The following is a 23,315-nucleotide window of genomic DNA, read 5'->3' as shown; positions in this document are numbered from 1 at the left end:
AAGAGGTCAAATAGCCCTGTCTCCTGCATTCATGGCAGGATCAAGTACCATCTAGACCATGGGTTCCCAAACTGGGGGGGGCATGAAGAAATTCCAGGGGGGGCATGAGGTGATCCAGCCCCCTCCCCCCCCAAATTTTGCTGCTATTTTTGTTTTTCTGCCCCAGTAAGTTCTTTTTTTTTCTCTCAACAAGTTTTGCTGCTATTTGGGGTGGGAGGGCATGAGGGTTTCTCAAAATCAAAAAGGGGGTGTGATGCCAAAAAGTTTGGGCACCACTGATCTAGACCATCCCTGACAAGTGTCTGTCTAGCCGCTTTTAAAAATCTTCAGTGATGGAGATGCCACAGCCTCTCTAGGCAATGTATTCCAATGCTCAACTGCTCTGGCAAGTTTTTCCTAGTGTCCAGTCTAAACCACCCTTGCTGCCATTTAAGCCCAATGCTGCTTCTCCTAGTCGCAGTGATTAAGAACAGTTTTTCTCCCTCCTCCTTTTAGTAACATTTATTTTCTTGAAAACTGCTATTGTGTAGCCTGGGGAGTACAATCATTTCCACAGCCACCCCCAAGTGCTGTAATGGCCTGCACTTTTCTACAATATTAATGGGAGGGGGGTGGTCTGGGACAGAGTTTGGGTGCTGAAAGGAGCTCTGGCCAGGGGATTGAGGTGCAGGGTGTGGAAGGGAGTTGGGGTGCCAGGTGCAGGGCTGTATCTGGGAGGCACTTAGCATAGGCATCTCCCGGTCTGTGGTAGGGAGGTAAACGTGTAACCGTTTAAACCAGTGGTCCCCAACCTTTTGGGGCTGCTGGGCGCCCGGGGGTGGGGCCACTTACACGCTGGGCACCCAGGGGTGGGGCCGCATATGGGCCATGGGGCAGGGCTGCGCGCGTGCCCGGTGCCACCCATGTGCCGCACTCCCGGGGCTGGCGCCGCTCCTGTGCTGCACGCCCAGGGGCGGGGCCATCCATACGCCCCGTGCCCGGGGCTGGAACAGCCCATGCGCTGCATGCCTGGGGCTGGTGCCACTCCTGTGCCGCGTGCCTAGGGCCGGAGATGCCCATGCACCGCGTGCGTGGGCTGGAACAGCCCATGCGCTTTGCTGCAGCGCCCAGGGGCTGGCACCACCCCTGTGTTGCACGCCTGGGGGTGGGGCCGGCCCCAATCACTTGGTGGGCGCGCAGAAATGGTCCGGCGGGTGCTATGGCGCCCGTGGGCACCGCATTGGGGAATCAGCTTGTTCGTTTCCATTATGGTTACACATTGGCTCCCAGGGAGCAGGGCTTGCTGGCCCTGCATCCTGGGAGCTGGCTTCACTGCAGGGCTCTTCAATATAAATAAAAGTTACCTGGCTCCCTGAGAGCCGGCTGGCCCTGCTCCTGGGAAGCCGACTCTCACCCTGCGCTGCAGTATAGAAGTTATACTACAGAGCCTGCAGTGTGTGTAACTGCTAGGATTGTTAGTGGTTACATGGTTACAGTTTTACACAGTTTTTAACATACCTAACTGGTGACCCAGTGGGGTGCTCAGGCAGGATGCCTGCCTTGGCCCCACACGCTGCTCAAAGTGGCCAGCTGCAGGGGCAGGCATGTCTGCACACCCCCTCACAGAGGGGAGCAGCAGGTCCCTGCTCAGACAAGTAACGCCCACAGGCCCCGCCCCTGGGTTTCTGGCCAATGGGAGCTGTGCAGCGGGTGCGGGGAATGGGGGCAGGGCGCAGAGACCTGCTGCCCTCCCCACAAGGGGCAAACGTGCACAGATGCGCTTGTCTCAGCAGCTGGCAACTTTGAGTAGCATGTGGGTCCACGGCAGGCAGTCTGCCTGTGTGTCCCATTGGGATGTGGGCCATTAGCAACCCGGAGGATCCTGGCAGGCCGAATTTGGCCCACGGACCATATTTTGCCCATCGCTGGTGTAACCCACCCGTCTTCTCTTTGTCATATTAAACAAACACCGGTAGTCTTCCCTCATAGGTTATGTTTTCTCGAGCTTTAATCATTTTGCTGTTCTCTGGACTTTCTCCAGGTTGTCCACATCTTTCCTGAAATGTGGCATCCAGAATTGGACACAGTAAACCAGCCGAGGCCTAATCAGTGCAGAGTATAGAGCAGAAGAAATAATTCTCATGTCTTCATTTAGCACTCCTGTTACTATACGTCCCAGAATATTTGCTTTTCTTTGCAAGCGCGTTACACTGTTTGCTCATATTTACTGTACGATCTGCTGTGACCCCCAGATCCCTTTCTGCAGCACTACTTCTGAGGTAGCCATTTCCCATGATGCCCCACAGGTAGAGACAATTCAGTGCTTCCTAGGAAATTTCACTGAGAGAAGTAAGAGATAGCTAGGACTATTCTTTTACTGTGGAAAGAACTATTTTGATCATTCTAATTTTTTAACTATAACTGGACCTTGAGTAGAGTGTTTCCTTGTTGGGCTAGAATTTTATTTTAGGTATCATTTGCTTCTGTGACCATCCTTTCTGTATCTCCTATATGCCACTTTGGTATTAATTGTAGCTATTTCTGAATACCAACAAAATAGGATTTGCTGCTGCTAGTTGTCTCCATTGTTTTTGGCTTCTAAACAGAAACAATAGAGATCAATCAACTTAGAAGATTTGCAAATTCCAAGGATCAGAGGCTTTCTGGCAGAATGGCCATGAATTTCACTATACGCTCCAGCATTTTAACTGGCTCTGCAGAGAATATTCAGAACTCAAACACCACTTGTCCGTGAAAATGAGGCTAAAAATGGTGGTGGCATTATTTGCCGTAACAAGGCTGGGCTCCCTTGATGCAGCTTGTAGAATACTGTGTATCTTCCATTAAGCATGGGCAACCTAGGCGGGCGAGAGGCTCTTTCATCTCAACGGGCCGGTCACAAAATTGTTATAACCAAGATGCTCTGCCGGGATAAAGTAGTTTTGCTAATGGCGCTTGCATACCTAGAATTTGCAGGATGTGCCAACTGAACCACAGCAGCACATTGAATGCAGAGGGAGCATATGGCTCTCTCAGTGTTGTGTGCGATCAGCACGCACCTCATTTCACGTTCCTTTGCTTTACGTGCATGTCACTGTAGCAGTGTTTTGAGAAAGCTGCTATCCAGCTGCGCCAGTGTGTTTATTTACCAGCGCCAGGGCCACGGAGCCTAGCAGCTCCCATTGGCTCCAGATCGCTGTTTGCAGCCAAGGGCAACTGCGGGATGCGGTGTGGGCTGGGCTGCCGCATCCTGTGCCTCCCCTTTGCTGCAAACAGCAAACTGGAGCCAGTGGGAGCCACGAGGCTCCGTGGCCCTGGCGCTGGTAAATAAATACACTGACGCAGCCAGATAGCAGCTTTCTCAACATGGTTTTGCAGTCCACTTCGAGAAGCACCGCGCTATAGCAATACTAGGTGGGGGAAAAAAAAAAACCTGTGTGGCTGGAAACCAGCAGAATTGTGGGTAACAGTAAACAACATTTCTTGTGGGCCACACAGAACCCTGAGGGGCTGAATGAGGCCCTCTGGCTGCAAGTTGCTCAGCACTGATGTAGGAGCTTTAATAAAACTGGGCCATAGTTTCCTTGCCCATATGTAATTGAAGGATGGGACTACGTCTCCACAGCTCTGACTTTTGCAGCCTTGGACCCAGGCCATTGCACTGTGGGATGGGGCTCAACACACAAAGTGTTGTTCCCTACCAACTGCTGAAGGGGGCACTAGGGACAGCAGTAGTCAGGAGAATCCCCGGTAGCATAACACCATGCTTGTGGGGTGGGTGGAAAAGGGGCAGTCTGGGTCCCCTGCATAGAATTTACCATGGCCTGCTCTAGCCCTGGTTAGAACAACTACTGCTGAGCAGCTGCATTTCTTACACCTACACAAAGCCGTCTCCATGCTCCCTCTGTCCTACATGTGGGGGGAGCTGAACAGAGAGGCAGGAGGCAGAACTCCATTGAAATTAATGGCAAACGTTTTTGTTACCGTCCTCTGCCATAGGAGCGAGGCCGCCTTATTGCTGACTTTCTGCCGCACATTTGGGGATTAGATGCAGACACAAACACAGGCACGCCCACGTCTGGCTGATCCAGGGTAGCTAAGCGATGTGCAATGAAAACACTGGTGTGCGCCAGACACAGACAGCTGCGTGTGTTCTCTTGCCAGTTGGTTGGCATGAAATCTGCTGTATGGCTGGATGTGAGGTTTCTAAACCCATGTGATTGCCTTTCAAAGGGAAGAGAGTGCAAGTGATAACATGAACCCTCCTCAGCAGCCCATTCTTCTCGATGGATTGGGTTTGATCCCAGGTAAGGGCTGGCTGCTGGAATAACTGAGGATTAAATAGACAGGAACTCTGAACTTTCTCTTGGAGGTCATGAGGCCCTTCAGTGGAACATTGTATAGATATAGATATATAGAGAGAGACACACACACCCCACACCCCTTCTTCTCCTATGGCTCCAAGCTTTCCAATGCTGCCAACTATGTGGGAGGACTTTAACAAATTAGAACTCTACCATGGTACACAATCAGCCTTGGGAATCTGTGGTGAGCTATGAGATCTGAGGTAACTTAGCTTCTGTTCATCTGCTCAATATAGACTGTCTCCTTCCTCATGTCCAATGCCCTCCCACCTTTTCAGCTCTTCTTGAGCTCAAGAGCCATGGGCGAGAAGACCTGCCCCTATTCCTCTAGGTGGGGAGCCCCATGCTGCTTATCCACATAGCTGAGTGGAGCCGTGGCACCATGTCAGATATTTTATGGCAGGGAGAGGGCAAAATCTGCTCCCTGGCAGTAGGGATTCTGTTCTGGTTGCTCATTCCTTCCCCTCCACTCTCCAGGCTCTCCCTCCGTTCTTTCTAACCCATGCCATGCATGCACAGGTGCTGCCAGCAGTCAGATTCTCGGTGGACTCCCGATCTTGGCCTTCCAGGAGCAGACACCCCATGTAGTCTGTTGCCCAGCCACCCCTCCATCTGGACAACGAAGTGTTTGGGCCACATTTGAAAGGTGTTGCAACACCATTAACTGAAATTCAGTCTGGCAGCCCCTCTGTCTGCATAGGCATCACCTGAGCGAGGCAGTGGGCCATGCCACCTGAGCCCCACTCTTCTAACAAGAGATGCCTCTTGCCACTTGGGCTTGACAGCCACGAACTTTCCCCTAGAGTTGGACACTTAAACCTAGTCAGCCCTCGCTCACAAAAATAAAATGAGGTGGTGGCGTGACCCCTTGCGCCCTCTAGCTCAGTGATAAGATTGTTCACCTACCCAGAGTAGAGACCTTCCCTTCTCCCACCCACTGTTCCCAGCAGTCTTGCCCTTAAGAGTCAGTCTAGCCTTAAGGTGATTGATACTTGAGAACAAGCAAATCATTAAATAATTCTCTTAAATGTGGGACCTGCTTTCAGCCTAAATCTCCTTCTCACCACCCCCCAAATATCTATCTAGATGAGCAACACAGTTCCCAGAATACAGCCTAAGAGACCCATGCTACGACATCATTTGCCATAATGGTGGAGAAGCATCAATATTGAAATTACCTGCCCAGGGCAATGGCAGCGGTCATATTATTGGCGAGTCATATACCTGGGCTGTCCCACCCGAAAAGTAAAGGTAGGCATAGAAACGTTTTCTCCTCTCTGTCAATCCATCTCCTGCATCTTTGAAATCTAGCTTCTGTGTGGCCACCGGTAGCTTATTGATTTGCATACGTGGTTGCGCTATGTGTCTGCAACCCCTCACAATTATTCAGAAAACTAGCCCCCAGCCCCATCTCCAATCTGTATGCAATGGTTTTACCCACAAAACAGGTCAGGCCTAGAGGACAGAAAAGGCTTTTAAAGAGGAAAGTGTTTGCAAAATAATTTAAAATATAAATGAAAAAATATTCTGCCTTAAGGACAGACTATTCATACTGCTCATAAAAGCGCTGCATATATGTTTCTAAGCAGGTCTCAGACTGTTTCCTTTCTTTAAAGAGGAAAAAAACCCAACTTATTTTCTATGTGCAGGACCACACATGGATTAGATAATACCCTGTTGGCTGCGCTTCAAAACCTGCCCCAGAAAACTAAATCACATTCCCCCTGGCTGTGACAGACATTCCCTAGAAGACATTGAAGGAAAGGTACCTAGTTTATCAAAGGTTACTTTGGAGAATGTTTAGTTGTCAGCATTGAACATTTAGCTGTACCTGGCACCTCCATCGCTCAGAGGAGGGAGGGTTTTGAATGCTAAACCCACACTTTTACCCATACAGGAAAGAAGGTATCTATCTGCTCTTTGGCCTAAGGAAAACGGACATGACCAATAGAGGGGGGAAAAAAAGGAGCATAACTATGAAGCTATGTTTTTTTTCTTCTGGATTCTCCTTGGCTCCTGATTCCATAGCCACCTAGTTACATGAGGAGTCTTACCTGCATGGCCAACTGAGTTGGAGGGAGCTACTCAGGTGAGTAGAGGTTATGGATTTAGGCCCCATGATTGTACTTTCCTTCTGCTGCTGTTCATGGTGCCGTAGTTATTTTTCTTTTTGTTCAGTTCCTCCAGCGCCAGACTTGAGGGATCTGTTTCTTAGAGAGTGCCTCGCTGGTAGAACTAGTTGAGAGAGGTGTTTTATTTCCTCTCTCTCTCTCAGACCATAACATCACAATATCCTGTGGGTTAAAAAACAAACATTCCCCTCACTCCATAAAGACGCCTTTCATTCCAAGCAAGATTTCCTGGGCTGGGAAGCACAAGTACCAAGAAGATAAAAGTAAACATTTAATGCCACTATATTTTGATTTTTTTCAACCATCATATTTTGACAATTTTTTCACACCTCATGTACCACAAAAGGCAAGAGATTTTAGCCAGCAAAACAGTAAACTTTACATTTTTAATGGCAAAAGGCTCAATGTATTCATATACGATCAACTTGCAAAATGGCTATGACTTTCTGGATTCTTAATTTGTCCTCATGCTGTCTGTTTCGTCTTTCCATTCTAATAAAATTTAGCTGATAAAATATATGTCTGCTACTGATCCATCTTCTTGAGGACATTTCCATTCTCAGACCCAGCATAATTTCAGGATACATCAGCGTGTCCACTCCACAACCCAGTTTTATAACACTGTCACTATGAGAGAGAACATAGCCACAGACAGAATGAAATGGATTCAGCAAATGGACACTTCAATGCATAGCACTTAGATAAGCATTTCCAACCATGATGTGTAAATAAATTATAAAATACAAGCAACTCTATAAAACAAGAACATCCTGAGTTTACAAATAAATTATATCCTTCATACATAGAATATGTGGATGTTAGTTACCAGCAGCTTCAGCTATCAGAAGGGAAGGAACTCAAATTTAGAAAAGTTAATATCTATGTATACATAGTATATGTGTGTGTGTTATATGTAATTACCCACCCGCACACACACGCTCTATAGAGTGAATACATCCATGTATAGAGTATATGTAATATAGGTATAGCTGAAACTGCCTCAAGCACCATTTTATTACCATTATTATAAAGTATGCTCAATAGCTGAGTAGGGCCACTCAAAGAATGTTTGTTCTGGGAGTGTTTTGAAGTTAGTTTCAAAGACTGTCACCCATAGCTAATGGCTTGCTTTTGAATACTTCCTTTCTGAGGGAAAACAGAATCACCCAAACACTCCTGCTTCCTAAAAATCACCTGCTACCTTAAATGATCAGCTGGATGTCCACACCAAGAGGCCTGAGCTGTCAGTGAAATCAGTGGAATATCTGTTGACTTCCATGGGAGCTAGATCAGAAAAGGCGGCTTTGCTATGATGGTTTATTAAAGCAAAACTTTTTTTTTTCCTGGAGAAGGGAGAGAGAACACTAGACGGTGTCAATAAAATAAAATTGTTTATTATTTTCTAGGGTGCATGTGGCTGTTCAGGTGCTCGGCTAACCCCATGGGGAGTGCAACATCAATGGAACAAACAGGGATTACTATGAGTTGACAAATCATTCATAGCTGTGTTTGCTGTGGATGCTTGGAAACCTGTTTTAATCCCTGAATACAGAACATCAGCCAGCTCTGGTTGAGTGCTACCATATAGGTCTTTTAACTAGCTACAAAACAAATAGTAAAAGTATGTAAAGGACTGCTTGTATTGCAGTCTATGACAAACCCCCTGGAGATTTTAGTAGCAGTAGAATTTTTGCCCTACATTTGTACCTTTATTTAAGGGGAGAGACATGGATCGAGCTTGATAAGAAATAAGATCAGTCATCCATCAGCTGATGTATGAAATCATGTCTCCATGCATAAATATTTTACATTGGAAAATATGCAATGCTTATGATACCAATGGAACAAATTGCTTGATTTTGCAATCCTGGGATAAACCTGATACATTTGACCTCATCACCAGCACCCTCCCCACCAATCCATCATCATAAGGAGAATTTCTTCCAGCAACCCAAACCTCTTAGCAGCCTCAACCAGTCCTCCAAACACAGATCTGCTAAACCATTGGTTCTCAGCCAGGAGTAGCTATCCTCTGGGGTATGCAGAAGTCTTCCAGTGAGTACATGAACTAATCCAGGTATTTGCCTATTTTCAACAGGCTAAATAAAACACACTAGCGAAGTCAGTACAAATTTAAATGTCATTCAGGCAATGACTTGTTTATACTGCTTTATAGACTGAAATTTAAGTACGATATTTATATTCTAATTGATTTATTTTATAATATGGTATATATGAAAAAGTAAGCAATTTTGTAGTAATAATGCATCGGGACATTTTTGTAGTTTTATGTCTGATTGTGTGAGCACACAATGTTTAAGTGAGGTGTAACTTGGGGTGTGTGGAAAACAAATCAGACACCTGAAAGGGATACAATGGTCTGGAAAGGTTGAGCACCACGGTGCTAAACCGCTGATTTAAAAGTCTCAGTCAATCTGCTTCAAGTCAGAGGCTTAAGGTTACTATTTTACAAGCCACGAGGGCTACACAGACAAGCTTTATCTTATTGGAGAGCAAAGATTTCAAGTTTGAAATTGCTATATAGTCTAGTGCTTGTAACATTGGTGGTTGTAAGATATCTCACCTTAAATCCATGATATCCCAATACATAGAAAAGCTATTTTGGATCATTTTTGTAGGCTTTAAAATTTCTGTCACTACATGGGAATTAGCACAACCTAGCTTTATGGGTTGAAGAATAGGTGGGGAAAAAAACCAGGACCAATTAAAAAGTTTGATATCTAACTTTTGTATAAAAAGAGTCTTGAGGGTGAATGGCATATTCCTATGGTGAACTGCGTAATGTACATCTTAGCGCCAGGTTGGTCACAAGTGGCAAAAACACTTATTCTACCATGTTCCATCACATCATGTCTTTGTTTCAGTCTACCTGCATGAGCATGTATTATATTGTTGCTTTTAACCCAGAAACAAAAGCAAAATTGGAAGTTTAGAGTTATAGGTGCTATTTTTGAGTGAACCATGTTAGGGAATGCATATTAAAGAAAGACACTGGCTAGTCTCTTGTACTGTAAATGCTTGACATGCATGACTTCCTAGTGGCACCACTATAATTCCCATGCTGCGAGCTGGAAAGAAAGACCCTTATGAGCCTTATATTTACCTCCTATGCAGCATGGCCATAGGAAAATGGTATTGCAATTGTACTTCTTAATCCTCCAACCTTTTTCTAGTTGAAAGTTAGAGGAATGATGTACAGAGGATTCAGAGATTACAGGCAAGATTTACAGAGTTGTTCTCTGCCATAGAGTTCTTGCAGGGTCAGGCTGTGTCACACAAGGATAGAAAAGAAGAATCCTATCCATGTCTACAACTGGCAGTACAGTAAGGCAGTGGGCAAAACAATGAGACTAATTCCCCTTAACCAATTTTTACCCAGCTGTCACTCTGGTGATTTTAATGAGGTTGTTTCTCTGTCATACCTGAGTAAGTAAGAGTGATTCAGGACCATTATAACTATGCAATGTTGCTTTAGGAAAGGATAGGGCCAGTATCACTTTTTGTGTAGTTATTTCTCCAAGAAATCCTGTTGCTTGCTTATAGGTGAATGAATTATTCAAAATTACTGTTTTTTCTATAACCTTTGCTATGCTCCCCAGTGTCAGAAGTGACCACTCCAGCCTTCTACAAAGTGGTCTCCTATTGGGATTTCAGTTTTTAATTTGTTATAGACTATAGGACCAGATGAGGTCCAAACTTCTCCAGAATCCAGGGTTTTCAGATCTGGCTTTGATTTGAATTCATTTTTAAGAAAGAAAAGCCCCAGTCAGATCTACCATAAATAAGGAGGCAGTGAAGGTATCTGTGTGTGAGTTCAGAATTAAACCCAAAATGTCCTTCCAGGCCCTGGGACAGCCATAGCAATGCAAAGCAGTACCTTGATATGTCTTTCAGTCTTCATTTAGAAACCTGACCACCTCCCATTCATGCCGACAGAATGTTCTCTTTGAAACCTAATTACAGCCAACTTTGCTACACTTGAAACGTCCAGTGAATGCACATATCCAGGAAGTGCTTCTCACTTCCTGTCACTCCATTAATTTGAAAAAATGTTCCAGTATGCAGACCATAGTATTCTGTCAAGTTGCACTTGGATAAGGAAGGTATTTCCTCTTGTCTTTTAAAATCAATATTAGAGTAGCATTTATGTTGCTAGCTGCTAAAAAGTGTGGGCTTTCCTTGCTGTGACTTGTAGAATTTTTGGGCCATTTATAAAACATGGTCTTTCAGTAATCAGGAAATAAATATTTCTGAATGATCCATTTTGTGTCTTACAAGAGTAGCTGACGTAAAATTAGAGGCAAGTCAAGTCCCAATTTGCTATTTTTACCTGAGCAGAAATTTGGCAGCATTGGTGGTAAAATTCTGGCAGATTTTCATTCCATTTATGCATTAAACCATTGTACGTCTCAAAAGTACAGTAGTAGATCATGAAGTAGGCCCATATATGCTACAAAGAAATGACTGTAGTACGTAATACTGATCTGTGGTGGATTTGTTAGTCCTTATTAACTAACTCTTTGTACCATAAGTAAAATATTTGTAAGCATTGTGATTACATGCAGCAAATAAATACTACAGTAGGTCAAATTCATCCTTGATGTAACTTCATTGGGGCTGCATGAAGGATGTATTTGGTCCATTGTTACTAACAAAGTTAAGCCAGTATACAGTATAATGTATCATTTGAAAGGACTCCTAGAGATATCTTCAAGCTCCACAGAGCCCTTCTTCAGAGCTGGGAACACCCGAAAGCTCATGTCTTTCCCTGACAGACCTTGGTGCATTGCCCTTCTTACACTCGTATCCTACACTACTATAGCAGTACTACAAACATGTTAGATAAATGGGAGACTTCTCTGTAATATCTTGGAATCTACATCTGTAACGCCACTAAACATGCGGTCTCAGTATTCAAGACCATAACTTTTATGATCACTGAGCCTATTTCTTGCAGTCAACAGGTAGGTACTGTACTCTCACATTCTGTGCATCCAAGTGATGAAAAATGATTTACAGAAACTTAATAAAATCTTTGTAAGTGATCTGCAAAATGAGACAATATGGGAGCCAGCAGTACAGTACAATCTACTCACCAAGTCAGGTATTAACATGTTTTCTGTGTTTACTATTTGCCAGCCTAATCACTTTGTTTGCCTCCAGTATTTGCTTGCTTTGAAAATACTGCTTTCCACTGGTAATCTGCCTGTAGTTTCTTAATATTATTGTGTACACACACAACATGCCAACATTACTCAGCTTGTTTTCAACTGAGGAATAATTATGCCTCCCAGCAGCTCCCTGCTCTTTGTCTGTTGAACAAAGTTTACACAGATGCTTAAAGCTGCAGTAAAACAGTACAATAGCTGGGGTGTTTCATATGTGCACACTTTAGGAATCTCCAGTTTATGGACTCCACATTAATTGTTTCACGTGCATGTGTAGCATTTTATATATTAAGCCTTTGCCTAGTGCCATCAGTTCATCTGATTCATTGCATACAAAGGACTTGGTGTTCTACATACATAGTGTGTGTCCAGGCAGCATCAAGTCCACCAAGTAAGAGACATCCTGATTTACAAGGAACGTTCAACCTAGAGCTCTAAGTAGGTGGGTCCCCGTGCTCATGAGAAGCCCCTTCACTGAGGCTCTGTGCAAAGGTCCCTTTGCTGGAGTTCACTGCAGAATCAGCATCCAAACCAACATTGCTGATTGAGCTGATAAGTCAATGAGAACATCACCTTGGACATTAATGGGGAGAGGAGGAGGCCCATCAGAAATACACTAATAATGTTATATAACTATTAAAATGTGACTGCATTTCTGAAGAGGGGCATATTGGAATAGTCTGCCAGTATTTGCTCCCATATAACACCACTGACTACAACAGGGTTGCCTAGCTGTAACAGAGTAGAATCTCTCTATTTGTGTGTGTAGTTTAATAAACAAAAAAGACAATGTGCCAAATAATTCAATGTGCTATAAAATAAAAAATGCAAGTGCTCATATGCATTGAAATAAATACAACAGCATTTCTTCCCACATGCAATTATCTCTATGGCTACGTCTAGACTGGCATGATTTTCCGCAAATGTTTTTAACGGAAAAGTTTTTCCGTTAAAAGCATTTGCGGAAAAGAGCATCTAGATTGGTACGGACGCTTTTGCGGAAAAGCGTCCGTGCCAATCTAGACGCGGTTTTGCTCAATAAACCCCCGATCGCCATCGGGGCTTTTTTGCGCAAAACAGTTTTTAGCTGTCTACACTGGCCCTCTTGCGCAAAAGCATTTGCGCAAGAGGGCTTTTTCCCAAGCCGGAGCAGCATAGTATTTGCACAAGAACACTGTCAATCTTACATTACATCGTCAGTGTTCTTGCGCAAATTCAAGTGGCCAGTGTAGACAGTTGGCAAGTGTTTCCGCAAAAGCACCTGCTTTTGCGGAAACACTTGCCAGTCTAGACGCAGCCATTATGTTTGCTCACAGGCACAGTTGGATACCTGATGTGCATTTGGCCCATGTGGTATAGAAAACGACATACTTTTCCTGCCCAAAGTGTTGTGTACTCTCAGAGTATGTGTTCCTCAACTTATAGCTATTACTGTGGAATGATCCATGCACAAAAAGAGCAGATGAAAAATGTGTTAAAAGCGCAATAACTCAAAAAGCAATCCAATTAAATGTCACTAGCTATTCCTCCTCCCCCCCCCCAAAAAAAAATCATTCCGTTTTGGACTGATAAGCATGAGAAACTTTCATTTTAAAAAGTAATTTTTCAGAAAGCACCCTGAAAATAGGAGGTTGAGATAAAATGTCTCTTCACCCATAACTTGGGCATCACCAGTACAAGGATAAAGAGTACATGTAAAGGGAGAACAAATGGCAGCATTACATCCAATGAAACACATTGTACTAATTGCTTTGTAATAGTGTTCTTTCTCCTCTTCCATGGTACCATATAACTCTATTGACAGGAACAGTGTCTTTAACCGGTAAACTAAGAGCAAGAGGGTCCAAACTAACCACACTCTCTGCCAGCAACAGATTTAGAACCAGCTGGGAGAGGTAATGTTCTCTTTGAGTGGCCTTACCCGGTAACAATAAAAGACAGTTAACATTTATTCATATGCTGTACTGATTAGGAAATATCTCTACAAACACAAGTTACTTAGAAACAGCAAGTCTGAAATAGGAGAAAACACCAAGAGAAAAGCTGTAAATACATTTCAAAAATGTTTGATTTTGTTTCTTTTTACTTTTCTTGACTAGCACCATATGTACACAAGGAAGTATGAACATAAATGTTTGGATAATAAAGATTTGCAAGGCACTTAAATAGTCTTTTGTGTAATAATTTTTTATGAAGCTCTCAAATGTAGTCCATCCTATAACCACCCCTTTCCTCCCTCAGCTAACACAGGGGAAGAAGTCACTTCTGTCAGCAGTTCTTATTTACAAACATGTCCTTAAAAGTGCTCTTTCAGGCTAAGGAAATTGACATCCTTACGTCTCAGCGTTGTTGCGTTCATCTAATTTTTTTTCTACTAGTCTTCGGTGTTATAAAGAAAATCTCTTTTCTCTCACACAGTCAAAACTTGACACCAACCTTCATCCTCATTCTGTTGTCTTTGGGGTGCTATTCAAAAGGAGCAGGAAGGGGGCGGTAGTTTGAAATTTTCTTGAGGTTGGTCCTTTATCGACGTCTAGAAGTGATGTCAAAGCAGGTGATCATCATGAGGTGGGCCTTGCAGAAGTTGACACGGTTTTCCAGACGCTCTGTCACACACTCCAGGGCCTCCAAATACTCCAGGGAATCCAACTCGAATACCTGCTCCAGGTCAACTGAGAGAGAGGAAATAAACAAATGGGGACAGCGGACAAAATGCCGCACATATTACAGGCACATACGGGCCTGACTCAAACCTTTGAGCCCACACCTATCGTATACATCATCAACTCTAGGCTTGCATTTTCACTTGAAGCTGCACTTCATATTCAACGAGCACTAAAATAGCACATTAGCATATGAAATACTGACAGCAATTCCTTCATCCAGTGTCATGCTGTCCCATCTACTGCAGTATCACTGATGCCTGTCATTGTCATTTTCATAGGGCCATATGCTCTCCCCCAGAAAACAACCACCAGATCCTCTAATCAAGCACAGTGTTCACTATAAGTACTTTCCATTGACTGATATGAGGCATGAAAGTGTCTGTTTTACTTTCCATATTATCTTTTGGTCCCATATGGAGATCCATTGGGACCAAATTCAGAAGTGATGTGTAAGACAGAGGAATTTAGACCCATGTAAATTGATTTAGATCCCCTTTACCTAGGCCCTGCTTCAGCAACGTGTTTACACAAATACTCTAAGCACATACTTCTAATCTGTTCTCATTCAGCATGTGATCAAGTCCCAATGACTTTCACAACTGCTTTTCTGAACAAGAATGGATTTAGACTTAAGTATGTGCTTTGCTGAATTTGGGGTCTTACACTCCTGTATGCTTTGAATCCCCGAGGCCTACTTACACCTGTTTTCCCCAGGGGTAAGTAAGTCGAACGTGTTGGACAGCATAGATTAAAGTAGGATGGGGACTAACTTAACATATGTGTTTACGAGACATAAAATGTTGACAAGTTAAGAGAACTTGGAGTTCCTTATGCACCAGTGATGTGGTGTAAATAGATCTAAGAGAATCTGGCTCCTGCATCAACCTGAACCTGCATCAACCTGCATCATCCTAAAGCCTGGAGTCTGTGCATTGCTTGCAGATTGCCTTGTGTCTCAAATGGGAAATAGAAGCAATGGTGTAAATGAATGAGTAAATGTTGATCTGTGCAAACTGGGCACCTTTAAAACTGTCCATATGCCCTTGCTCATTTCTGCAAAGGTCACAAGACTCCCTCTGTCCAAACGCAGATTCTGTAGTAATGCGACCAGCTCCGTCTATCAAAGGGAAAATTAGAACTTTTCAAAAGCAACTGTTGCAATGGAAGTCCCATTGGCTTGTGACGATTACAAGTAGCAACTAACCCATCTGGATTCAACTTTTTAAACTATCTAGCAATAGTCACACACTGGCAGAGATTCCCCATGTGTCTGAAGCTATGTCCACACTATATTGGGGGTATCTTTGGCAGCCTAGCTCCCTAGTATGGATGCAGCATATGCCAACACAAGGAATTTTTCTGCTAGTGCAGGAATACCATCTCCCCTACTGATGTCAGAGGCTTTTCCAGAACCCCTTTTCTGTCAGCACTGCCATGTCTACACGGGGGGAGGGTTTGCTGGCATCGCTATGTCACTAGGAGGGCTGTTTTTTCACACACCCACCAGCTCTGCTGGTATAAATTTTCAATGTACAGCAAACCTGGTTGTCGCTTATCAGCTTGGAAGTGTGGATTTTTGTGTGTTCATTGCAGTTCGTTCATATCTTTTTGTTCTGGGATTTTATTTTTATTTATTTATGTCCTTGGACAGAAGGTAGGATGGTGAATTCCTATGAACTTCACCCATTTCTGATTATAAACAATGAACCAAATTAACTCTGGGTGCATTTCCATTAGAGTCAGGAGGCAAATTATTACATATACTTTTTCTACAATCAGAAATGTCTGAGGCCATATGTCCAAAAAATTTTAAAAATAATTTAAAACTCATTTTTTGGCGCTGTGAACTGAGACACATGAGCGTTAATCTGTCAATCGCAATATTCACCACTACAATGCTGTACCAGTCCCATATTCAGCTCCTGGGCGAATAAGATTGTTCAGCTCTACTGTCAACATTTAATAGGAATTATGCAGGAATGGTTCTAGAAATACAGTCACTCTAACTCTGGCCCCCAGGTCATGTCAGTTCAATTTAATTTACAAACATACTCGCTCACATAACAGCCTCAGCAGCAGTCAGTCTTTCTGCTTCCCCTCAATGCAATAAACCAAGGGCATTTATGAATACAGGAGATAAAACGAAGTCCTTACATTCACTGAGCCATTTATTAGGATCCAGCATCAGGTACTGTTTGGTCACCTCCAGTTCCCTCATTAACCACTCGTACTTGGCTCTGACCTCAGCAATCCTCTGCTGGCGATGCTCCAGGATTTTCAGCTTGGCATTGAAGCATATCAGCTCCTGCCAATCAGGGGAAAAAAAAGATGGGAAAGAAGAGGTGAAAAGGGGGGACGGGAAATCCAAGCTGGAGTTAGTCATTTTTCTAGTCAATAATAATCACAAACCATTTAACATGGAACATGCAGGTAAAATCACTGGCCAGAATGGGCGGTTTTACTTTCTGTTTTGTTGGTTTGGTTTTTGCTCATCACAAGCAAGGGTAGGATATACAGACTGAGGAGCAAAAGTCAGTAATATCTGTATCATTTGTTAATAATGGGCAATATCTTGAAATCCAAATTAATTCTGGCAAAAAAGTTGCTACAGTTCATTTCAATATTTGTTTTGAGAATAAGGACACAAGGATTTGCCCAAACAATTAAGCTCCTCAGAAGAGGAAACCCATCTCCAGCTGTATTAAAGCACCATACATATCCACGTGCTACGTAATAGACACAGTAGTGCAATTCTATAGTAAAGAGCTGATAAAAATCAAATTTAAAAAATGTTCAACAAAATAGGAGAGAGTTGTGTGAACACATCGGCATTTTTGACCAATGCTAATAACTTATCATTAATGCTTGTATTTTTGAAGTGGTGAGATATGTAGGGTGCTGAACAGCAATTTAAAATACAGGCAGTCCCTGGGTTACGTACAAGACAGGGACTATAGGTTTGTTCTTAAGTTGAATTTGTACGTAACTCGGAACTGGCTCCAGATTCAGCCGCTGCTGCTGAAACTGACCAGGGGCTGACTACAGGAAGCCAGAGGCAGAGTTGCTCTGCCCCCAGTTTCCTGGAATCAGCCACTGATCAGTTTCAACAGCGGCTGAATCTGGAGCCTGGGACAGAACAGCTGGGGCGCTGCCGGGTAGGTCCCCCCAGGACCAACCCGGCAGTACCCCAGCTGCTCTACCCCAGGCGTCCACAACAAAAGCCCCGCGCCTCTGCGGCTTTGCTCGGGGTGTCCCTGGTCTGCTGGGGACCCCCCCAGCAGACCAGGGACACCCGGAGCAGCTTTTCTCGCCCCGGAGGATGCGGTGGCAGGACCACTGTGCGTCTGGGTGGTCCCGCCGCCCGCGAGTTCCGGGGCGAGAAAAGCCCTGTTTGTAAGTGCGGATCCGACATAAGTCGGATCCGCGTAACTCGGGGACTGCCTGTAATGTATAATCTAATAATTAAGAAAGAACACAAAAACAAACCAAGAAAAGCCAAATAATGTGATATGAATTAAAAAGGATGGGAAGGATTGTAGACAAAGGTCAAGAGAGATTATCAGGGGGAAAAAAGGTTGGTGTGCGTGTAGTTCCATCGACTTCAAAGGTGCTTCATCAGTTTGCACTAGCTGATGATTTGGATCAGGGAGTTTCCAGCTGCTTTTTGAAAAATGGGAGGGATAAGTTCAGGATGATGTTGGGTAAGAGCAAATTCTGGCCCCCCAAGAGCTACAAAATCACAATGAGCAAAAGCACAATCACCCACTCTCCCAAGCAGAGATGGTGGCAGGGCACAGAAATCAATCAAGATGAGGTTAATTGAGCATGTGATATGGAAGTTTCTGATGCCGGTTTGGTCTGCAGCTGCTTATCTATGAGCTTAAAGTGTTGTTGATTTGGAACCTGATGCTGTGAGATGCTAGGCGTATCCCAGATGTTGCTCATCACCTTTACAATCAAGCCTTTAGGCTCGAAATGGAAATCAGCCCTTTCGGGTGCACTCACCTTGCTGTCCCCTCCTCGTCGCCGCTGGAGTCTCTCCACATCATCTATTTCATAGACTTTGATCTCAAAGGGTTCACCCATCCCCCTCTGAGCACTTCGCAGTGGGCCATCTACCCAACGGACCCCTGGGCTGTTGGCAGGTTTCCTTACTGGGGAGGTTGTATCAAGTGACAAAGCTGGGATGAGTCTTCGTCTCTGAGAACCTAAAGAGTGCGTGAATTGTCAAGTTAGCCTAGGAAATTCCTCTCATTTCTGCTCCTTCTGCCAAAGGGACCTCTTCACATATGTAACACAGTCAACCATCTTAAATAGAAAGCGGTAAAAGAGATGTCAAAGACATGACCGTTTGGGCTTGCTTATCTCTTAACATAGAGCACCAAGTCACAAAGACCTTGAACAGGAGGCGGCGCCGGTTTGCAAACACCTTTGTGCATGCTTTGCGCATGTGCATTTGTTTGCTGACAATAGAAAACTTGCAGCAAGGGCAGAGTTTGTTGGTGAAACTGGCCTAACATGTTCCACTCTGGTTTTACCTGGGGGTCCCTTGACAAGTGTGGATTGATTTTTGCAGGGGAGGGATCATTCTAGCTAACCCATGCTATAGCCTGTCCCCCCGATAGTAGGCATCTAAATCACTTTTGGTGACAATGTCAAATGGCTGCCCCAGTCCTTTGTGCCAGTGTCCATGAAAAGTCAATGGGAGGTAGCTGCCCAACTATCACCTGTGCTTTTAAAAAAATCTCCCCCTTGGGGGGTAAAACATGGCTGTGTGCAGTGGTTAAGGAAGCAAGCCTAGAACTATGCCTGCAGCAGCTGTCCTCACTACCGTGGTTTCTATGCTAGTATTTCCCCCAAAACTCGTTCACTGGGGGCACTCGCACCATTGCGGCTGCAGCAGTGATAGGAATGAACAGTACTCATCGATGCTGCCTGGCTAGAGAGCGTAGTGTTTAAAATAGCAGCAGTTCCTCGTATACGCTCTCCGTTAATAGCTCTGTGGCGCATGCGGTCAGTGCAACGGTTGAAGAGTTTTAGAAACAAGGCCAGTGTAGATAAAGCTGATGCTGTGTGAAAAGCGCCTACTGTACTACTAATTACTATAACTATGGTGCTAGCATAATGGCAAAGAAAGCACAAAAGTGGTGTGTATAGGGTAATGGGAAACAGAGAGAGAGAGAAATATAGAGAGAAAGAGACTTACGCAGGCAGAGAAAAAAAACAGTTATATTTTTCTTCCTGGCTTAATGCATTAAGAAAGACAGATGGGGGAGGGGGAGAGAACATGGTTGGTTTATTTTCTAGCTCACAGCTACTGCAGTGTTCTTCCAGGAGAGGTTGGGGGGAGGGGGAGAGAAGCAGCCAGCCAGCCTCAATGAAACCATATCCTGGCTTTCTTGGCTGCATGGTCTCAGCCTGGTGCCAGCAGGGGAGGGATACAGCATAATCACGCACAGATTTTATTTTAAACCAAAGTAAAATCATTTAGAGGAATCTCAAGAATAAAATGCAATGTAAATATCTACTGAACTACTGCCAAGGGGGTGTTTGGATAAAAGCTAAAATCTATTGACCTTCCAATATTTGCATGTGTAAATAATAGAATTTGATCTGATTTTCCACTAATGTTTCCACTCCAAGAAGAAAAATGGGAAAACAAACATGTCTTGTCCCATTTGATTTAAGGGGTTGCAGGTTTGAAAATAAAATTTTTAAACAATGATGAGATAATTCCCCCCCTCCCCTATTCACACTCCCTGTGAAAAACCTGTGGCTAACCTATAGAGCTCCTAAATCTGAAACAATCACCTGGTACCCTAGACAGTCCCAATTTAAAATACTTTTCCATACAAAAACTATGTCCAGGAAATATTGAAAGGAAGGAAGCTCACACATGACTTGAAATCTCCAAATTAAGGATCCCTGTGCAACCTTATTTCTGTTCCCTGTATTTCAAAGCAGTTTTTAATTACATGATCACCAACTCTGTTCTCTTCAGGATCCTCAGAGAATGAGGTAGCTACTCTAAATATAAATGCTTGGCCTTCTGGGCATGAACAAATATCTAAACAAGAGGCTAGAAAGAAACTGTCAATGGACAAATTATTTCACAACTGACCACTTCAGGATTTCTAGTATACCTTTTGTAGTAGCTGGTGATGGCAAGTGTCAGAGACAGGATACTGGACTAGACGGACCATGAATCTGATCCACCATGGCAGTTCCTTTGTTCCAAATCTGTTGTTGGTTCTTCTCCCTCATTGCTCAATTTGCGTCCTCCCTCCCCCAATCTCAGTCATTGCACTCTGCAAAATCTCCTCCGCTGCCTACCTCAATTACTACATGTCCTTTCCCCATCCAATCTTCCAATCCACACACCCACACGAGATCTTCACTTAACATATTTGCTGACATAGCTATGTTGGTTAAGAAATTATATAATTATAGATATATAAAAATCACACCTGCAATCAACTAACGGTACTCTTTTGTGTGTGTGTGTGTGTGTGTGTGTGTGTGTGTGTGTAAGTTGCATCCACAGTAGAGGATTTTATCAGTATAACTACCAGCTACCCTGGCAGAGGGTGTCATGCTGAAAACACAGTGGCTGTGTCTAGACTGGCCAGTTTTTCCGGAAAATCAGCCGCTTTTCCGGAAAAACTTGCTAGCTGTCTACACTGGCCACTTGAATTTCCGCAAAAGCACTGACTTCCTATTGTAAGAAATCAGTGCTTCTTGCGGAAATACTATTCTGCTACCATTCAGGCAAAAGTCCCTTTTGCGCAAAGCTTTTGCGCAAAAGGGCCAATGTAGACAGCTCAGATTTGTTTTCCGCAAAAAAGCCCCGATCGTGAAAATGGCGATTGGGGCTTTTTTGCGGAAAAGCGCATCTAGATTGGCACAGATGCTTTTCCGCAAAAAGTACTTTTGCGGAAAAGCGTCCGTGCCAATCTAGACGCTCTGTTCCGAAAATGCTTTTAACGGAAAACTTTTCCATTAAAAGCATTTCCAGAAAATCATACCAATCTAGACGCAGCCAGTGTCTTATCCTGTAATGAAAGAGGTGTAACGTACTGCATACCCAAAAGGGGGCAGAGTTAAGCTTGTGTGTGCAAACTTAACTTTGATATTTCTAGTAATAAAGAACTTCCCCTTGCAACTAGTGCTTTTTTCATACACTTTCTGTATGGAATTGTCTAGGGAAATGGATAAAATACAGTGATTCCATGATATGGAACTATTTGCTAGGCAGCAGATAAACCATCCACTCTGCACATCGGGGGCGGATCCAACCCTATTCAAGTCAACAAAAAACACTGCTCAACAAAGCAACAAATGATGTGGACTTGTGTTCTCCTTTTTATATAGTATGCAAGCATGCAGGGAGTTTTCAGAGCATTCCAAATACCCTCCTACAGATCACACTTCACATGCACCTATGAGGCACAGGTGAAACTCCATTTAGCTTATCTACTATGCAGCATAGGCTAGTGAGTGGGCGGCATGAGTGGCCCTCCATCTCAGTGGGCCACAAAAATTGTCATAACTATGAGGGACTCTAGACATAGGGTTGTTGCGCTATGCACTCGCATACCTAGAATTTGCATGGTGTGCTGATTGAACTGGAGCAGCATTTTGATTGGATGAAGAGGGAACACACAGCTTTCACAGTCAACTTGCGTGCACTCAGCACATACCTCAATTCACATGCCCTTGTTTTATGTGCGTGTCGCTTTAGTAATACCAGCAGGAAAGAATGTGGGTGGAAACCAGTAGAATCTGGCAACCCTGCGTATGGGCAAGAGTAAACAAAATGTCTTGTGGGCCACACACAGAACCCCAATGGGCTACAGGTTGCCTACCACTGGTAAGCAGGATCGATGGAACACTAGCTGATTCTACACAATACAGTGAATTTGTGCAATATACACTACTTATATGTTGTCACTCTTCCTTTCCTTTCCTTTCCTTTCCTTTCCTTTCCTTTCCTTTCCTTTCCTTTCCTATGCAACAACTGAAGCATGCTTACAAATGGTGGGTAATTATTTTTGCTGATTGAAATTTAGCTAAACAATTTTTAAAATGAAAACCAGAGATGCAATGGTTTGGGGAAATTTTTATTTTGGTCAAAATTTTCCATGTTTCTGGAGTTTAAAAAAACATCAAATGTTTTTCTATTCACATTTTTAGTTTTCAGTAAAAATACCTAGCTTTTGTTTCAGTTTATAGGGAAAAATCTGGTTTTGGTTTTCAAAACCAAGATTTTTTTTAGCAAAATCTATTTCTGAGCACTGAAAAAAATAATGTTTCGTAATTCCCCCAAATACTTTCCCTTTCCATTTAGGAAAAAAAAATCAATTTTTCCCATGAAAAAGAATGAGCATTTTTACTTGTTCTCATTATTAAGAGAATATTATTTACATAGTACAAATGAGAATGACAAACCACAGGGGGTCTACCATGTACCACAGAAGTCAATGGAAATCAGGCATGGAAGAGACCTCTGGAGGTCATTGAGTCCAACCCCTACTCAAAGCAAGACCAAGCCCAAATAAATCATCCCAGCCAGGGCTTTCTCAAGCCAGGACTTAAAAACTTCATGGGATGGAGATTCTACCACCTCCCTAGGTAACCCATTCCACTGCTTCACCACCCTCCTAGTGAAATCCCAATGATTTCAATGGGATCTGGATCTGGCTATCAGACTATGTCTCTGTTTATCTTACATTTATCTTGGGGCTTGTCTAGACTGCTTTCCTCTTCCTAAAGAGGAACTGCAAATGAAGCGCTCATTTATAAATCTCGCGCTTCATTTGCAAATCCTCTTTCGATCCCTTTTGCAGAAGAGGTTTTTGCAGGGAAAAAAAACAGTCTAGATGGGAGTGGGGGTTTGCACAAATCCCCCTTTTTCAAAAGAACCTTTATTCCTAAAAAAGTGAGGCTTACAGGGTTCTTTCAAAAAAGGGGGGTTTTGTACAACCT

The 23,315-nt window shown here is 43.6% G+C and overlaps 1 protein-coding gene and 1 long non-coding RNA gene across 6 annotated transcripts in view; one reads left to right on the top strand and one right to left on the bottom strand.

Moving 5' to 3' along the window:
- LOC106732825 (uncharacterized) overlaps nucleotides 1-23,315 on the top strand; it is a 55,559-nt gene that overhangs the window by 11,609 nt on the left and 20,635 nt on the right. The window lies entirely within an intron of this gene.
- Nucleotides 6,734-23,315, bottom strand: part of KIF26B (kinesin family member 26B) — a 433,122-nt gene continuing 416,540 nt past the window's right edge. For 2 of the 4 annotated variants that reach the window (XM_075924899.1, XM_075924901.1), the window contains 3 exons: nucleotides 18,336-18,538; nucleotides 16,485-16,635; nucleotides 6,734-14,336 (listed from right to left, as the gene is read on the bottom strand). In XM_075924899.1, coding sequence (XP_075781014.1) covers nucleotides 14,188-14,336; nucleotides 16,485-16,635; nucleotides 18,336-18,538 — 503 coding nt within the window. In that variant the 3' untranslated portion in view covers nucleotides 6,734-14,187. Of the gene's footprint in view, nucleotides 14,337-16,480; nucleotides 16,636-18,335; nucleotides 18,539-23,315 lie in introns of those variants that run through there. The other 2 variants (XR_012902838.1, XM_075924900.1) reach the window with 2 other exon arrangements.

Source organism: Pelodiscus sinensis, chromosome 3 (genome assembly GCF_049634645.1).
Source record: "Pelodiscus sinensis isolate JC-2024 chromosome 3, ASM4963464v1, whole genome shotgun sequence".
In the NCBI taxonomy this organism is placed as follows: Eukaryota; Metazoa; Chordata; order Testudines; family Trionychidae; genus Pelodiscus; species Pelodiscus sinensis.
This window is presented reverse-complemented; position numbering and strand designations above follow the sequence as displayed.